The sequence below is a fragment of the Salvelinus fontinalis genome, chromosome 3 (assembly GCF_029448725.1).
Source record: "Salvelinus fontinalis isolate EN_2023a chromosome 3, ASM2944872v1, whole genome shotgun sequence".
In the NCBI taxonomy this organism is placed as follows: Eukaryota; Metazoa; Chordata; class Actinopteri; order Salmoniformes; family Salmonidae; genus Salvelinus; species Salvelinus fontinalis.
In genome coordinates, this window is record NC_074667.1 from 75,436,229 (window position 1) to 75,451,070 (window position 14,842).

The 14,842-nt window shown below is 42.3% G+C and overlaps 2 protein-coding genes across 5 annotated transcripts; both read left to right on the forward strand.

Moving 5' to 3' along the window:
* The first annotated feature begins 1,973 nt into the window (after positions 1-1,973).
* On the forward strand, positions 1,974-14,617 carry LOC129851469 (uncharacterized). 4 transcript variants are annotated; one of them, XM_055918034.1, is made up of 14 exons: positions 1,976-2,398; positions 2,925-3,319; positions 4,631-4,835; positions 5,211-5,342; positions 5,445-5,498; positions 5,610-5,733; positions 5,844-5,905; positions 9,174-9,222; positions 9,350-9,411; positions 9,611-9,810; positions 9,917-9,981; positions 10,050-10,147; positions 10,336-12,943; positions 13,207-14,617. In XM_055918034.1, exons 1-13 carry the CDS (start codon positions 2,230-2,232, stop codon positions 10,527-10,529), a joined length of 1,809 nt encoding a protein of 602 aa, XP_055774009.1. In that variant the 5' UTR covers positions 1,976-2,229; the 3' UTR covers positions 10,530-12,943; positions 13,207-14,617. The 4 variants fall into 4 exon arrangements, with proteins under 4 accessions (XP_055774008.1, XP_055774007.1, XP_055774009.1 ...); XM_055918035.1 differs by having other exon boundaries at positions 5,211-5,324; XM_055918033.1 differs by having other exon boundaries at positions 1,974-2,398; positions 5,211-5,324; positions 5,445-5,733.
* LOC129851591 (zinc finger and SCAN domain-containing protein 22-like) lies at positions 12,769-14,153 on the forward strand. Its single transcript, XM_055918200.1, has 2 exons — positions 12,769-12,943; positions 13,207-14,153. Exons 1-2 carry the CDS (start codon positions 12,769-12,771, stop codon positions 14,151-14,153), a joined length of 1,122 nt encoding a protein of 373 aa, XP_055774175.1.
* Positions 14,618-14,842: the final 225 nt, after the last annotated feature.

Consider the following 14,842-nt stretch of genomic DNA (forward strand, 5'->3'; position numbering starts at 1 on the left):
TGGGGACAGCAAGGAGTCATCAGGCCAGGTAGTCCTGAGGCATGGTCCTAGGGCTCAGGTCCTCCAGGAGAAAGAGAGAAAGAGGGAAAAAAGAGAGAATTAGAGGGAGCATACTTAAATTCACACAGGACACCGGATTAGACAGGAGAAATACTCCAGATATAACAGACTGACCCTAGCCCCCCGACACATTAACTATTGCAGCATAAATACTGGAGGCTGAGACAGGAGGGGTCGGGAAACACTGTGGCCCTGTCCGGGGACAGAGCCAACCAGGCAGGATATAACCCCACCCACTTTGCCAATACACAGACCCCACACCACTAGAGGGATATCTTCAACCACCAACCTACTACCCTGAGACAAGGCCAAGTATAGCCCACGAAGATCTCCCCCACGGCACGAACCCGAGGGGGGCGCCAACCCGGACAGGAAGATCACGTCAGTGACTCAATCCACTCAAGTGACGCACCCCTCCTAGGGACGGCATGGAAGAGCACCAGTAAGCCAGTGACTCAGCCCCCGTAATAGGGTTAGAGGCAGAGAATCCCAGTGGAGACAGGGGAACCGGCCAGGCAGAGACAGCATGGGCGGTTTGTCGCTCCAGTGCCTTTCCGTTCACCTTCACACCCCTGGGCCAGACTACACTCAATCATAGGACCTACTGAAGAGATGAGTCTTCAATAAAGACTTAAAGGTCGAGACCGAGTCTGCGTCTCTCAGATGGATAAGCAGACCATTCCATAAAAATTGAGCTCAATAGGAGAAAGCTCTGCCTCCAGCTGTTTGCTTAGAAATTCTAGGGACAGTTAGGAGGTCTGCGTCTTGTGACAATAGAGTACATGTAGGTATGTACGGCAGGACCAAATCGGAATTATAGGTAGGAACAAGCCCATGTAATGCTTTGTAGGTTAGCAGTAAAGCCAGTATGCCCAACCGGCCTCACAACCACAGACCACGTGTAACCCCGCCAGTCCAGGACCTCCACATCCAGCTTCTTCACCTGCGGGATCGTCTGAGACCAGTCACCCGGACAGCTGATGAAACTGAGAAGTATTACTGTCTGTAATAAAGCCCTTTTGTGGGAAAAACTCATTCTGACTGGCTGGGCCTGGCTTCCCAGTGGGTGGGCCTATGCCCTCCCAGGCACACCCATGGCTGCTCACCTGCCAATTCATGTGAAATCCATATATTTTGGCCCAATGAATTTATGCAAATTGACTGATTTACTTATATGAACTGTAACTCACTAAAATTGTTTATATATTTTTTCAGTGTACATGCTGGAATATATGTGTCAATTAATCAACTATTTTAATCCATATGTTGATTGATTTGTCTCAGATGATACAATTATTTGATTTTAGCTGCCCTAGTTTCTCTAGTTATGGTGCTTTTGTAACAGTATTTCTTCCGTCCCTCTCCTCGCCCCTTCCAGGGCTCGAACCAGGGACCCTCTGCACACATCAGCAGTTGCCTCCCACGAAGCATCGTTACCCATCGTTCCACAAAAGCCTTGCACAGCAAGGGGAACAACTACTTCAAGGTCTCAGAGCGAGTGACGTCACCAATTGAAACTCTATTAGCGCGCACCCTGCTAACAAGCTAGCCATGTCACACCGGTGACAGTTACCCCCCTTTTGACCTCCTCCTTTTCCGCAGCAACCAGTGATCCGGGTCACGGCACCAATGTAACAGTATTGCTTTCGTCCCTCTCCTCGCCCCTTCCAGGGCTCCTCTGCACACATCAACAACTGCCTCCCACGAAGCATTGTTACCCATATCTCCACAAAAGCCGCGGCCCTTGCAGAGCAAGGGGAACAACTACTTCAAGGTCTCAGAGCGAGTGAAATCACCAATTGAAACTCTATTAGCACGCACCCGCTAACTAGCTAGCCATTTCACACCGGTTACACTTTCAAGACAACTGGGAATTCAGGAGAAAAAACCCCAGTTCAAATCATGACGTCGTTGATTTTCAAGTCGGGAAGGCGGAGCTCTAGAAAGATGCCCGAGTTTGTGACTGGGATTCCTGAGCTGTATGACCATTCACAACGATTTTTCACAGATTTTCGAGTTCCCCGTTGTTTTTGAACGCGGCAGGTGTACATACTGTAACCGCGAGTCATTTTCTGATTGCGTCACCAGAAAGCGTCACATTCTCAAAAACCGTTTGGTTTATTGTGTTTATTTAGGGTGGATGTGCCCCGGCTGCCATCGACCCTCAAAATGACCAAATTACAGTTTCTAAATGTATTTTTGACCGAACGGTTGATGTTAGCCGCCCAAGAGATATATAAGCAAGTGGAAGAGACAATATTAGAATACCAGGAAGAAATAATCCAGGGAAAGAGAGAGAATGATCAATTGAGACGCAAGTTTGGGATTCCATGGCCAGGTTAGTAATGTAGCTAGCTAACTACGTTATTTGAATAGCAAACTGTACTAACGAGGATAATGAGCACACATTATGTAGCTAGCTATGTATTTGTTCTGAAATATGCCGTTATGAATGTGCTTTGTTTTAGCTAACCAACTATGACTGTGTCATATGCCAGTGGCTAGCTTGGCGTGTTAGCTAATGTAGCTACTGTATCTTTGTTTTCTGCAGTGCAGTCAGAGAGACGGCTAGCTAACGTTAGCATTCATGCCTAGAAAATCGAGAAACACTCTTTTCACGCCACGTCGATACGGAAGTGACTTTTTCGTAGCAGGTTAGGAGACTGAGGTTAAGGTTAAGAAAAGGTTTAGGGAAAATGCTCTCCTAACCGGCTACGAAAAATGTTCCTTGAAAATAACATAGTTGTCAGTACATTCTGTGTATTCTGTTCCTCAATAGCTAGCTACTCAAACTCAGAACTGTGTGGTAGCTCAAGTAAAGGTGCTTTGCTAACAACACTACATTTTCCCTTCTTGACTTTCAGACCGAGAGCCCTTTGCTCCTGTAGAATCTGAGGAGGAGGGAGGCATTGGGCAAAAGCGGGAACCAGAGCCAAGGCAGACTATGGAGAAACAGGAGGGAAGGACCAGGAAGGAGGAAAATCAGTTTAGAGGACCGGACTCTCAGTCTAGATTCACTCCTTCCAATGGAAACGATGACTATGATCAGAACCCACCTCAACACACCTCACTCAGTCAGTTCCAAACTCACACCGGGGAGAGTAGAGAGGGAGGCTCTCTGTCCAGCTCATCAACATCCAAACCAATCAAAACAGAGACTGAAGGACTGGGTGTTTGTCCATTTGATCCGTCAAGTGACCCCAATACATTCTCTTCGTCAGTGAACCTTGAGCTTTCGGCAGCACAGAGTGAGAACAGTGTAAGTATGATGGGGGTGGAAGGTGGTGAAGGACTACTGTCAGGGTTTGAGGCGCTACAGATACCGCTACACATGGAACAGTCCCTTCAAAATCACCACAACACAGCATTGTGTTGCAAGGTGTGTGGGAAACCCTGTAGACATATGGGCCATTTAAACGCACACATGCAAATGCACATGAAAGAGAAGCCATTTCTCTGCGGCTTGTGTGGTAAGTCCTTTAGCTCGTCGGGAAGATTGAAAGGTCACCAGAGGATTCACACAGGGGAGAAGCCCTATCAGTGCCATATCTGTAGAAAACGGTTCAATCAGACCGCACACCTGACGGTACACCTGAGAGTCCACACAGGTGAGAAACCGTTCAGTTGTCCCGTCTGTGGGAAGAGCTTCAGTCAATCCAACAAGGTGAAAAGACACCTTGTAACACATTCTAGGGACAGGACGTTCCTACCGGGCCTATGAGGGAGATGCGATAGATGTTTAAGTGGACATGTACAAGATAGGGGTTATAACTCCATTTCAAATCCATTTCAGTGTAGGAAATGATTTGAAAATGTTTAGGCTAGCTATTTACGAGTTTAGACTAGCTATTTATAATAATGTGTCTAATCAAGCATTTTACCTCAATGGCATTGTCTATGTAAAGCAATTGTCAAAAGGTATTTTTACATTGTTACGCCTACAAGTACTGAAACAGAATTTTCTGTAATACATTTTGGAAGTCAATGGACATAAACATCCAAACTACTTATTGTATTTTTAAAGCATGAAACCAACATGTGATTTTGGTGAAAATAGTTATTGGGCAGTTGGATGTAAATGGGATGTTTTGGATATTGTTGTGTTGTGTATTTTGGTAAATAAATGTCAGAATTCTTGAAACAAACCATCAGATTTTTCGTTTTTATTTAGTGGTGGAGGTTTGGATGATTGTCGTCCCTCAAAACATTAGATGTCAAGAAGATGTTAGAAGGTGAAAAGTTGGGTGAATGAGCGAAGCTGGTGATTCAACGGAAAGAAGCAACCCCCCAAAGCGGGAGAGCTTCATAACTGCTGAAAATCAGCTAAGTCGGATGACTTAAAATATAAATTTAGTTGAGCTCAGTATGTAGAACTCTAGAACTTTGTAGAACAATAGAACATAGAATCTATCCTGGGAACAGGATGTTGTCAACAAACAACTACTCTGGTCTCATACCCCCTCAACTGCCTGAATTATATTATGTTCTACCTGAAAATGAAAAACCATTGGTAACAACTATAATAAACATAAGAGTGCATGTTTATCTTTTCTTCCTATGTGGGTTCCAGGACTATGAAAACACAGATGACTTCTGGTGCTGTGCGGTGTGGAGGGAAGGCCAGGAGGAGGTGGAGGGTGTGGTTCCTAGTACCTGGGTGGTGGGCAGGAAGGTCCTGTGGCCTCCAGCCAATGGGAGGAAAGCTCTGAAAGAGAGACACAAGCCAGGAGCCAATTGGACGACTTATGACCTTGTTAAGGTCAAACTATTCTCAGGTACTGAAGCATCTTACCTACCACATACACAATGTTGAGTTTTTAGTGGTTATGTTTGATGTTTAAATACCTTATTAAAGAACTTCCCCTAAAGTTCTCAGAAAATCAAGTGCAGTAATACATGTGAAATGTAAATAAGCTCATTGTAGTGTGTCACCCCAGTGACTGAAATAATAACTGTTTTATGATCCCATATCCCTCTTTAACTTTATTTGTGACAAACTACCAATTCTCAGAATGCTCTCAGGGAAGCTGCAGCTACACTCTTAATGTGTTGAGAAATCTGTTGTGTAACGTAATGTTTTTAATTGTATAGAACTGCCTTAATTTTGCTGTAGCCTGAATCTGAGTTCTAGCTACCCTGTATGGTTTCAGAATCTCTGGAAGAGTGTGAAGGCTACAGTAGGTCCAGTGATGAGCTCACTGACAACGGAGACAGTGAGCCCAACACGCAGAAGAAGAAGAGGAGGAGGAGGAAGAGGAGGACGGGTGAGGGGCACGTTACCGGTCAGTCTGAGACAGCCTTAACATAGACATTGATAAATTAGGATTGCTTATGTAGAACAGTGTGTTTGACGAACATTTGATTTCAATCAACTTTTACAAAAGGCCCTGATCAGATACCTCAAGGAGGACCCAGTGGAGATGGAAGGATACACACAGGTGACAGAATCCTTAGGGAATGTTTTGGGCCACCGTGTTGTACTTTCACTAAACTAGCCATATGTATGGAACACAATTCTGTACCTGTACTCATTGCCTGTTTATACAAAGGTGTGTCAGGATCATCAAACTCTCCTCCTCTGAAGAGGAGAGTGATGACGAAATCTGGAACCCTGGAGGAGAGTTCTGGAGCTCTAGAAGCAGAACCTCAGCTGGATCCGTCTGAGCTCAGAGGGCAAGTTTCACTACATCTACCAGTGTTCCCATTGGTTTGTCACACAAGTGTTCTATGTCAGTTTGAGGCATTGTATATGTTCTGATCAGCCTCTTTTGTTGTTATTACAGCCTTGACGATGCACTCAACAAGGAGAGCTACCTCATAGAGGGACCACACTCTTCTGACGCATGTAAGAGAAACAAAGGCTGTCTAATGGTCCTGTGTGAATGTTGCCCATAGGAGGATTATTTTATTATATGTTTTTTTAGGAGGTAGATCAGCTTTAATATTGCAGATAGATTGCAGACAATTACATTGATGGAAGCTACATCACATCCAATCCCCAATATATTTTTTTGCACATAAATACATATACGTAAAGTACCAGTCAAAACTTTGGACACCTACTCATTCAAGGGTTTTTCTTTATTTTTACTATTTCCTACATTGTAGAATAATTGTGACGGCATCAAAACTATGAAATAACACATCATGTAGTAACCAAAAAAGTGTTAAACAAATCCAAATATATTTGAGATTCATCAAAGTAGCCACCCTTTGTGTTGATGACAGCTTTGCACACTCTTGGCATTCTCTCAACCAGTTTCATGAGGTAGTCACCTGGAATGCATTTCAATTAACAGGTGTGCCATGTTAAATGTACATTTGTGGAATTTCTTTCCTTTCTAATGCGTTTGAGACAATCCGTTGTGTTGTGACAAGGTAGGGGTGGTATACAGAAGATAGCCCTATTTGGTAAAATACCAAGTCCATATTATGGCAAGAACGGCTCAAATAAGCAAAGAGGAACAACAGTCCATCATTACTTTAAGACATTCTTTAAGTGCAGTCGCAAAACCCATCAAGTGCTATGATGAAACTGGGTCTCATGAGGACCGCCACAGGAAAGGATGACCCAGAGTTACCTCTGCTGCAGAGGATAAGTTAATTAGAGTTAACTACACCTCAGATTGCAGCCCAAATAAATGCCTCACAGAGTTCAAGTGACAGACACATCTCAACATCAACTGTTCAGAGGAGAATCAGGCCTTCATGGTTGAATTTCTACAAAGAAACCACTACTAAAGGACACCAATAAGAAGAGACTCTCGTGGGCCAAGAAACACGAGCAATGGACATTAGACCGGTGGAAATATGTCCTTTGGTCTGATGAGTCCAAATTTGAGATTTTTGGTTCCAACCGCCGTGTCTTTGTAAGACGCAGAGTAGGTGAACAGATTATCTCCGCATGTGTGGTTCCCGCCGTGAAACATGGAGGAGGAGGTGTGATGGTGTGGGGCTGCTTTGCTGGTGAAACTGTCTCTGATTTATTTAGAATTCAAGGCACACTTACCTAGCATGTCTACCACAGCATTCTGCAGTGATACGTCATCCCATCTGGTTTGCGCTTAGTGGAACTATCATTTATTTTTCAACAGTACAATGACCCAAAACACACCCCCAGGCTGTGTAAGGGCTATTTGACCAAGGAGAGTGATTGAGTGCTGCATCAGATGAACTGTCCTCCACAATCACCTGACCTCAACCCAATTGAGAGGGTTTGGGATGAGATGGACCGCAGAGTGAAGGAAAATGTAGCCAACAAGTGCTCAGTATGTGGGAACTCCTTCAAGAATGTCAGAAAAGCAGTCCTCATTAAAGCTGGTGGAGAGAATGCCAAGAGTGTGCAAAGCTGTCATCAAGGCAAAGGGTGGCTACTTTGAAGAATCTAAAATATAATCTATATTTTGATTTGTTCAACACTTTTTTTGGTTACTACATGATACCATATGTGTGATGTCATAGTTTTGATGTCTTCACTATTATTCTACAATGTAGAAAATAGTAAAAATAAAGAAAAACCCTTGAGTGGGTGTGTCCAAACTTTTGACTCGTACTGTATATATACACCTTTAAAAATATATTTTCCTTTATTACTTTCTAACTCTACCACCCCTCCCCTAACGCTTAGTCTTCTACTTCCAGCTTATACATACTATATACATTTTATGCGCACAGGTTTATTTTACAATAGTTATATGTTGTTTGTTTTTACTCCTGTCCTTCCTCTAACCTCAACCTCTCATCTATTTCTTTCACTAAAGTTCAGAATCTATATGCGTTTTACGGACACAGTATGTTTGACATTAGTTATCTTGTTATTATTCCACCCTTCAGCTCCATTCAACCCCTCTCATCTATCTCTTAACACCATCCATATTGGATTTATCCCCCACATATATTTTTCAGCTGTGCTGTGATGTTTCACAAAAGTTTTGAACTTTTCTATTCTTATAATTTCTACAGATTGTAAATTAAAAATACTTTTTTTTGCTAAAAGTATTATTATATTATTGATCGATTGATTATGACTTTTCAGATCACCCAGTAGTGCTATCTGCATAGTTAGTGCCAGGTAAATGTTGCAATTCTTCAGCCATTGCTGGACCTGCGACCATCAACAAGCTACATATGGACAGTACCAAAACAAATGATCTAATGATTCTGTCTCTTCGCAGCTAAATCTGCAGAGCTGGGAAGGTTGTACCCCCAATATATATAACATTCTATTGGTTGCAAGAATTTTGTACAATTGAAATATAAAAATTCGAAGTTTTGAATCCGGCGTCATTTTGTGTATCAGTTCATAAATTGATACGTCAAATCTCTTCCCAACTATTCTGCAATCTATATGGCACAGCTGTAAAATTGTTCGTCCTTAAATGAAACTGGTATACTTTTTTATTTATCTCGATTTTCTTTAACCAATTATTGTCTTTAATGCAGGGCCGGCAGACAAGTTCCCTACTTTTTCCCCCTTCCACTTTCCTCTTACATTTTTGCGGTAATTCTGCTATTAGTTGGTTGTAATTTTTGGTAGAGCAGACGTTTCCATATATTTTTGTTAGCTGTGTGACATAACTCCACAATTTCTATTTACAAAGTGGGAGTCACACAAGAATTATTAAAACAACAATTCTTATGATAAGCAAAACACGTAGGAGAATTAAAGTTATACATTAAATCCTTTTTTAATGAGAACATTCATCTTGCAAGAATCTATAATACATTTCACAGTAACCCTTTCTTATAAGTTGGATATTTTTTAATTTACAATTTCTAGAAGATTTTCCAAAAACACGAGGCTGGTTAAAACTGCACATTTAAAAATCTGAATATTCCAAAAGAAACCCTAGACATCTCAACATTGGCTTGAAAGGGCAAATGGAGGGTCATCAGCGTACAATGACACCTTTTGTTTTTTCTAACCCCACTGATATTATTGTTAATAGCTAACATTTCAATGGCCGTAATACATAGATAGGAGGGTTTTAATACGCTTAATAATACATATTAATACGTTACCAGTTTTACTAAATTGTATATAGTTGGAAGAGAATACATAAACCTACTGTATGTGAATTACTTTCTTGGTATTTCCACTCTTTCTTTTTTAGGGGATGCTGTTTTTCCAACCTCTCAGTCCAGAGAGGGAACATTCCTAAGGTATGTGCTGCAGCTGAACAATGTAACCTTTGCACTACTAATGCCAAGGCAGATGGATAGGAAGTAAGAACACACTCTGATGTAAGTAGATGTCCTCCCTTTGAAAAATGTTTTGTGTGTGTTTTAGTGGACAGGATATGATGGGAAACCTGCTGAATTCAACCCAAAGTTTTCCTCTTCCAAATGACCGTGAGTATTCTCTTTATTTAATCAATTTTGCCAGTCACACAGAAATGCATAATGGCCTGTTTCACGGACCCAGATTACACCTATTTCAGGATTTAAAAGCCATCTCCATTAGCATGCATTTCAATCCAGGTGTAGGTTTAATTTGAATCTGGGAACCAATAAAGATTCCATTGTAACACATTGTGACTTCCATCTCCAGAGTTCCAGGAGCAGGTCCTGGGTCTGCTGGTGGACATCAGACAGTCAGTGTGGGATCTAGGAGGAAGAGTGGGAGTTCTAGAACACTGGGGTGGTTCTAGGGGTTCTGGAACAGATTTCCATTTTGACGTGTGCAGAACCTACGAGGACATGGCCAACCTGGAGAAAGTTCTAGAGCCTCCTGAGGTAGCTGCCCAGATGGTACGTGGATCTGCAGCGCATTGAGTGATAAGCTAGCATTACAATGACAGTGTTGTTGGAACCCCAATGTACACAAAATAAGTAGTTGTCTTTATATGTTTCTCAGAAACAGTTCCTGAGCAGGATCGGTGGGAACACCTTGAGGGAAAATGTCACCAGGGTGATGGAGAGGTTGGTACTGGACACACACACACACACACTTTTGGAATGCTGAAATACTGACTCTGTTCTCTTTTTAGGCTGATGACCAATGAACTGATGAGTACCTTCAACATGAAAGGAAGGAAAGGAACGAAGAAGAGTTTTCTCACACACTCCCTTAGCAAAATCATTATTGGTAAGAGTTACCCGACTCAATAGTTAATTGCAATGTTTCGATCTGAAAGTCTTTGTCAGACCACGATGATGGTGGTGATCGATGATCATTTTACTGCAGAAGTATTACATATATTCCTTGTTGATGCCCCGTTTTAATGCGATTGAATGTCCACTGATCTTGTGTTCTCTCCTCTCTGAACCTTTCAGACAGCATCATGATCACCCACCCGTACGCCACAGAGTCTGCTGTGATGCACCTGATGGCCAACGTACTGAAGTATGCCCCAGACCGACGCGGAGGAGGAGGCAGACCCCCCAGACAGTCACCCCAGGTCCCCCATACCCAGAGACAGCAACACATCCAGCAACACATCAACATCAAACAGGAGCAAGACTATTAATGCCTGGACACCTTCCTTCAAGCCTGCATACCAGTCTGTTTGTACTATTATTCTCCTTGCCACTCATTGTCATGCCAAGGAGTGGGATGATAGCACAGACTGGTACCCAGGCTACCTTCCTACTCTACCTGGGTCGTATTCACTAGTAGGCACCAAACCCGTGTTCATTTCGTCAACAAAAAGAGTGACTAAAATATTTGGCAAACACCTATTTTTCAGTGGCAATTGACAAGACTATAACTGAATAAATAGACCCAGAAAAGAAGAACTAAACTAAAATGATTTTTCATTCCAGTTGACTAAAACTGGACGAGAATAAATTATCTGACTAAAATCAGATAAGTGGACTGGACAATAGTTTTTGGAGAGATTGAGAGCTTTTCAGTGATGAGCACAATTAATATTAGCAGTGGGAAGGACTTGCCACACCTGGCACACACAGCCTACACATCACCTGGTGAGCTGGGGGGGGGAGCAAGCAATGAGTGTGGACAGACCAGCTCCACTCTGCCTTTGATTATACACATCGCTCAGGCGACTCTCTTGCTTCCTCGTAGCTAACCAGTCACCACCAGCCTTCTGGTTAGCTACCCTTTGCCTGGTTAAGAAATACAAGCTGCTTTATGAAATTAAAAACAATAGCAGCATTGAGTTTAATAGTAAAACAACAGTCTAGCTCCCTTGAGTTTAGAAAAGTAGGCTGTCTTTGATATTTGTAGTCTCGCTCAACCCTCCCACTTTCCCCACTGCATTTCATAGCCAGGTTCTGTAGTCAACGTAGCCAAGACTCCCTCTTTTTATATGACTCATAATACTAGGACCAGGACTCGAGCACTGGGTCTTGGGAGTTCAGCCATAGGGACTCGTGACTCGGACTTGAGGACTCGATTGGGATTTGAGGTTTAATGACTTGACTACATCACTGGGCGAAATGGTCATTAACCCCCCTTCTACTTCCTGACATCAGTGTGGCGTCTGGGGAACGGTGAGAACAATGATGTGACGGAGTTGCAACCCATATTACTGTGTCAATACGTGATAGTGCCTCGCTCGCTCACTTTCTCTCCTCCCACCATCCCTCCCTGCGCTTCTGTGTCTGTTTGTTTTTTATGTAATGTGTAATATCTATGTAGGCTGAATTAGGAATTTACATGGCCAGTTAATTCTTAAATATGTTTATCATATTTCTGCTGTTGGGAAGACAATAGGATGTTTTGCAGAAAAATGTTTGTAGGACAAGGCTATGTATGTTTGTGCACATGGAAGTCTGTGATTTATGTTTACTATAGGTTAATGAGGCAATACAAATGTGATGTGACTAAAGGGCATTTAGTTGACAAAAAAAACTATACAAAATCATTATTCAAATAACAAAAGTGCGAGTGAGACTTAATTATAATTTAGTCAAACTGACTAAGATTAGACTAAATCTAAAAAATAGTGCCAAAATGAATACTGTACCAAACGGACTGAAACAGGTACTGCCTGGTCCCAGATCAGTTTGTGTTCTTGCCAAGTCGATTGCTATCTTTGTCAAGCCGAACATGATAATTCCATAAGAACATTGCAAGAGAGCAGACAGACTGGCATGGCATCCAGGCTAACACCAACTTTACTGTAGGCCTGATGTACCCTCAGCCACCTTCCGCTTTTACGTTTCACATTTATTATACATGCACTGTATATATCATCATTAGTTGCCTTTTTGAATTTAACAATTTAATATTAAATATTGAATTTAGGATTAAGTTATCCGTTTTTTAAGTTATGATAAATGAATTTTTGGAATGAATGATGGGAAGTAGTATTTTATAATGTACAAAGCCTTGACTTCTGGTTCTAAATAAAATGCATGCCTTGAGTTAGTCACCGTGTGGTATGTGTTTGAAATATATTTGGTGAAAGGGAAAAATGTGTGCAGGCAGTATAATGGATAGTAAAGTAGACTATAACATGATTGTATATCAAAGAGATTACAACTGAAAGTTATGTAGATGCTGCATATATATTAATGTTTACTGAGATAAGATATACTCCCTTTGGTTGAAGATGTGATGCATATTCTGATCATAGAAATCGATAAAGATAAAAGATAGTGTACGGTCTTCCATTTCTATGGTAGACGCGCAGATACGTGTCTGGCGCGCTGACGTCATTTCCGTAGAGTGCAACGTGCATGTTTGACAACAAGCTCTACCTGGATTTCTGGAAGATCTTTTGCCCCTAAAATCGTCCAACGATGACTAAATTACAATATCTGAATGTGTATCTGACTGAGCGTCTCATGCAAGCTGCTGGGGAAATACTAAGAGTTGTCGCAGACACGATCTCCGAGTACCAGGAAGAAATAGCCCGGACAAAGAGAGAGAACAAATACCTGAAACGACAACTGAACACACCGGTTCTATCGTTGGGTATGTAGCAAGCTAGCGAACTAGCTAGTGTAGTTCCCATTTTATTTAGGCCGTATCTTGCTTAGCTAACTAACTAGTGTGTTAAAGAACCCACCCGAATTGTATTTGACAATGTACTCTATAGGGAAGACAGCATCCCGTTTCACGAGCCAAAGTGTAGGCTTGGTCTCTTGTCATTTACTTGATGAAAGTCTGTCTCATGATTCCTTGGAGGCTTTCATTACTGTCATTACATGATGTCTGTTGTCGTCTTTTTCACTCAGCCCCTCAGTCCATACTGTCTTGTGTCTCGGAGCAGCAAAGTCCACCTGAGCAGCAGTACTGTGAGCAGGAGTCGAGCCCCAGTATTGGCCAGGAGGACCTTGAGACCACACAGATTAAAGAGGAACATGGTGAACTCGGGACCAGTCAAGAGGAAGAGCAGCTTCAAGTACCGGAGTCTGATACCAAAGAAGACTCCATATCTACTCCTCCCTGTGTGAAAAATTATGAGGACCGACCTCAGCATTCACATCTTTCCAGAACCAAAACTGTGGAGAACAGAATGAGGGAGTCTCTACTGACCAACACAACTGGACAGATCAAAACAGAACCTGATGGCTATGGAGTATCACTATCAGAACCAACCAGTGACTCCCCTCAGTCTCAGCCCGTCTCTGAAGTAAGTCCAGACTCTTCTAGAACACAAAGTCAGAACACTGAGAACACGGAAAGTGTTCCTATTGTTCTGAGAGATCTAGAAAGGAGACCAGAGGAGGATACACAGACACACTCATGTACTCAGTGTGGAGCCGTGTTCTATGAGCTATCCCAACTGGAGGCACACATGCCATCCCACACAGTACCAGACAGTGGTGACACTAGTCACAGGCAAATCATGTGCACAGTCTGTTGGAAGTCATTCACATCTACCAGTTACCTCAAGGTCCACCAGCGTTCTCACACTAAGGAAAAGCCCTTTCACTGTGGTGTGTGTGGCAAGAGCTTCAGCTACTCAGGGAAGTTCAGGGAACACCAGCGGATTCACACAGGAGAGAGACCTTACCGCTGCCATGTGTGTGGTAAACGCTTCAACCAGTCAGCCCACCTGAAGGCTCACTTGAGAGTACACACGGGGGAGAAACCCTACTCCTGTCCTGTCTGTGGGAAAGGATTCAGTCAGTCTGGACAGATCAAGGGACACCTCAGAACTCACATCCAAGGGAGGTAGAATAATGATAACTTGGAGTGGAAAGACTCCATGAGTGGATAAACAGTAACCTCGCAAGCCGCATGATCTGGTTCGCTACCACAGAATCAGTCTGGTAATTACGAGGCTAGATAGACAAAACCTTCTGTTCTCAAAGTGACCAGCATTTGGGAAGAGAAAGAGATAAAGACATTTTTATTTTCAGTGCTACAAATTTCACATTTAATTGTAAGACTAGAGGATTATAGAATGTGTGATGTGTTTCGGACCCATAACTGAGGCACCGTATATCTGAAAATATTTAAGAGCTGCTTTATAACATGCTATGAAAAGACTGGGCTCATCCCCTGTATTGCTTGGTGACACTATGTTAAAGAGAAATATAATGTTAATTTTGGTGTTATCTCCCTTGATTTCCTCTTGATGATTCCAGTTGGAGCTGATTGGTCTTCTTGCAAATAAACTAACTCAGTCATATTGATTAAGTATGTGTGGGAACATTTCTTTCTGAATGTCTTTTACTAAATAAAACAAGTGCTCACATCAGGTCAACAAGCTAGAGTGATCAGTGGGTCTAGTCAGACAACCTGTCCTCACCAATGTTGTTGTAATACTATGTTTGAACACTAGATGGTAGACTTGAATTATTTCTCCACAAAAGTGTTACAATGTTAAATATTATTTTCCTTTTAGGTCCTGCCTAGCAGCAT

What these genes read in the sequence shown, in the direction of transcription:
- LOC129851469 (XM_055918032.1), top strand. Translation starts at nt 2,230, where the DNA reads ATGACCAAATTACAGTTTCTAAATGTATTTTTGACCGAACGGTTGATG. An exon ending in AGAGAGGGAACATTCCTAAG is followed by an intron (nt 9,223 to 9,349) that starts GTATGTGCTGCA and finishes TGTGTGTTTTAG; the next exon opens with TGGACAGGATATGATGGGAA. An exon ending in CTGAGGTAGCTGCCCAGATG is followed by an intron (nt 9,811 to 9,916) that starts GTACGTGGATCT and finishes TATGTTTCTCAG; the next exon opens with AAACAGTTCCTGAGCAGGAT.
- LOC129851591 (XM_055918200.1), top strand. Translation starts at nt 12,769, where the DNA reads ATGACTAAATTACAATATCTGAATGTGTATCTGACTGAGCGTCTCATG. An exon ending in CACACCGGTTCTATCGTTGG is followed by an intron (nt 12,944 to 13,206) that starts GTATGTAGCAAG and finishes TTTTTCACTCAG; the next exon opens with CCCCTCAGTCCATACTGTCT.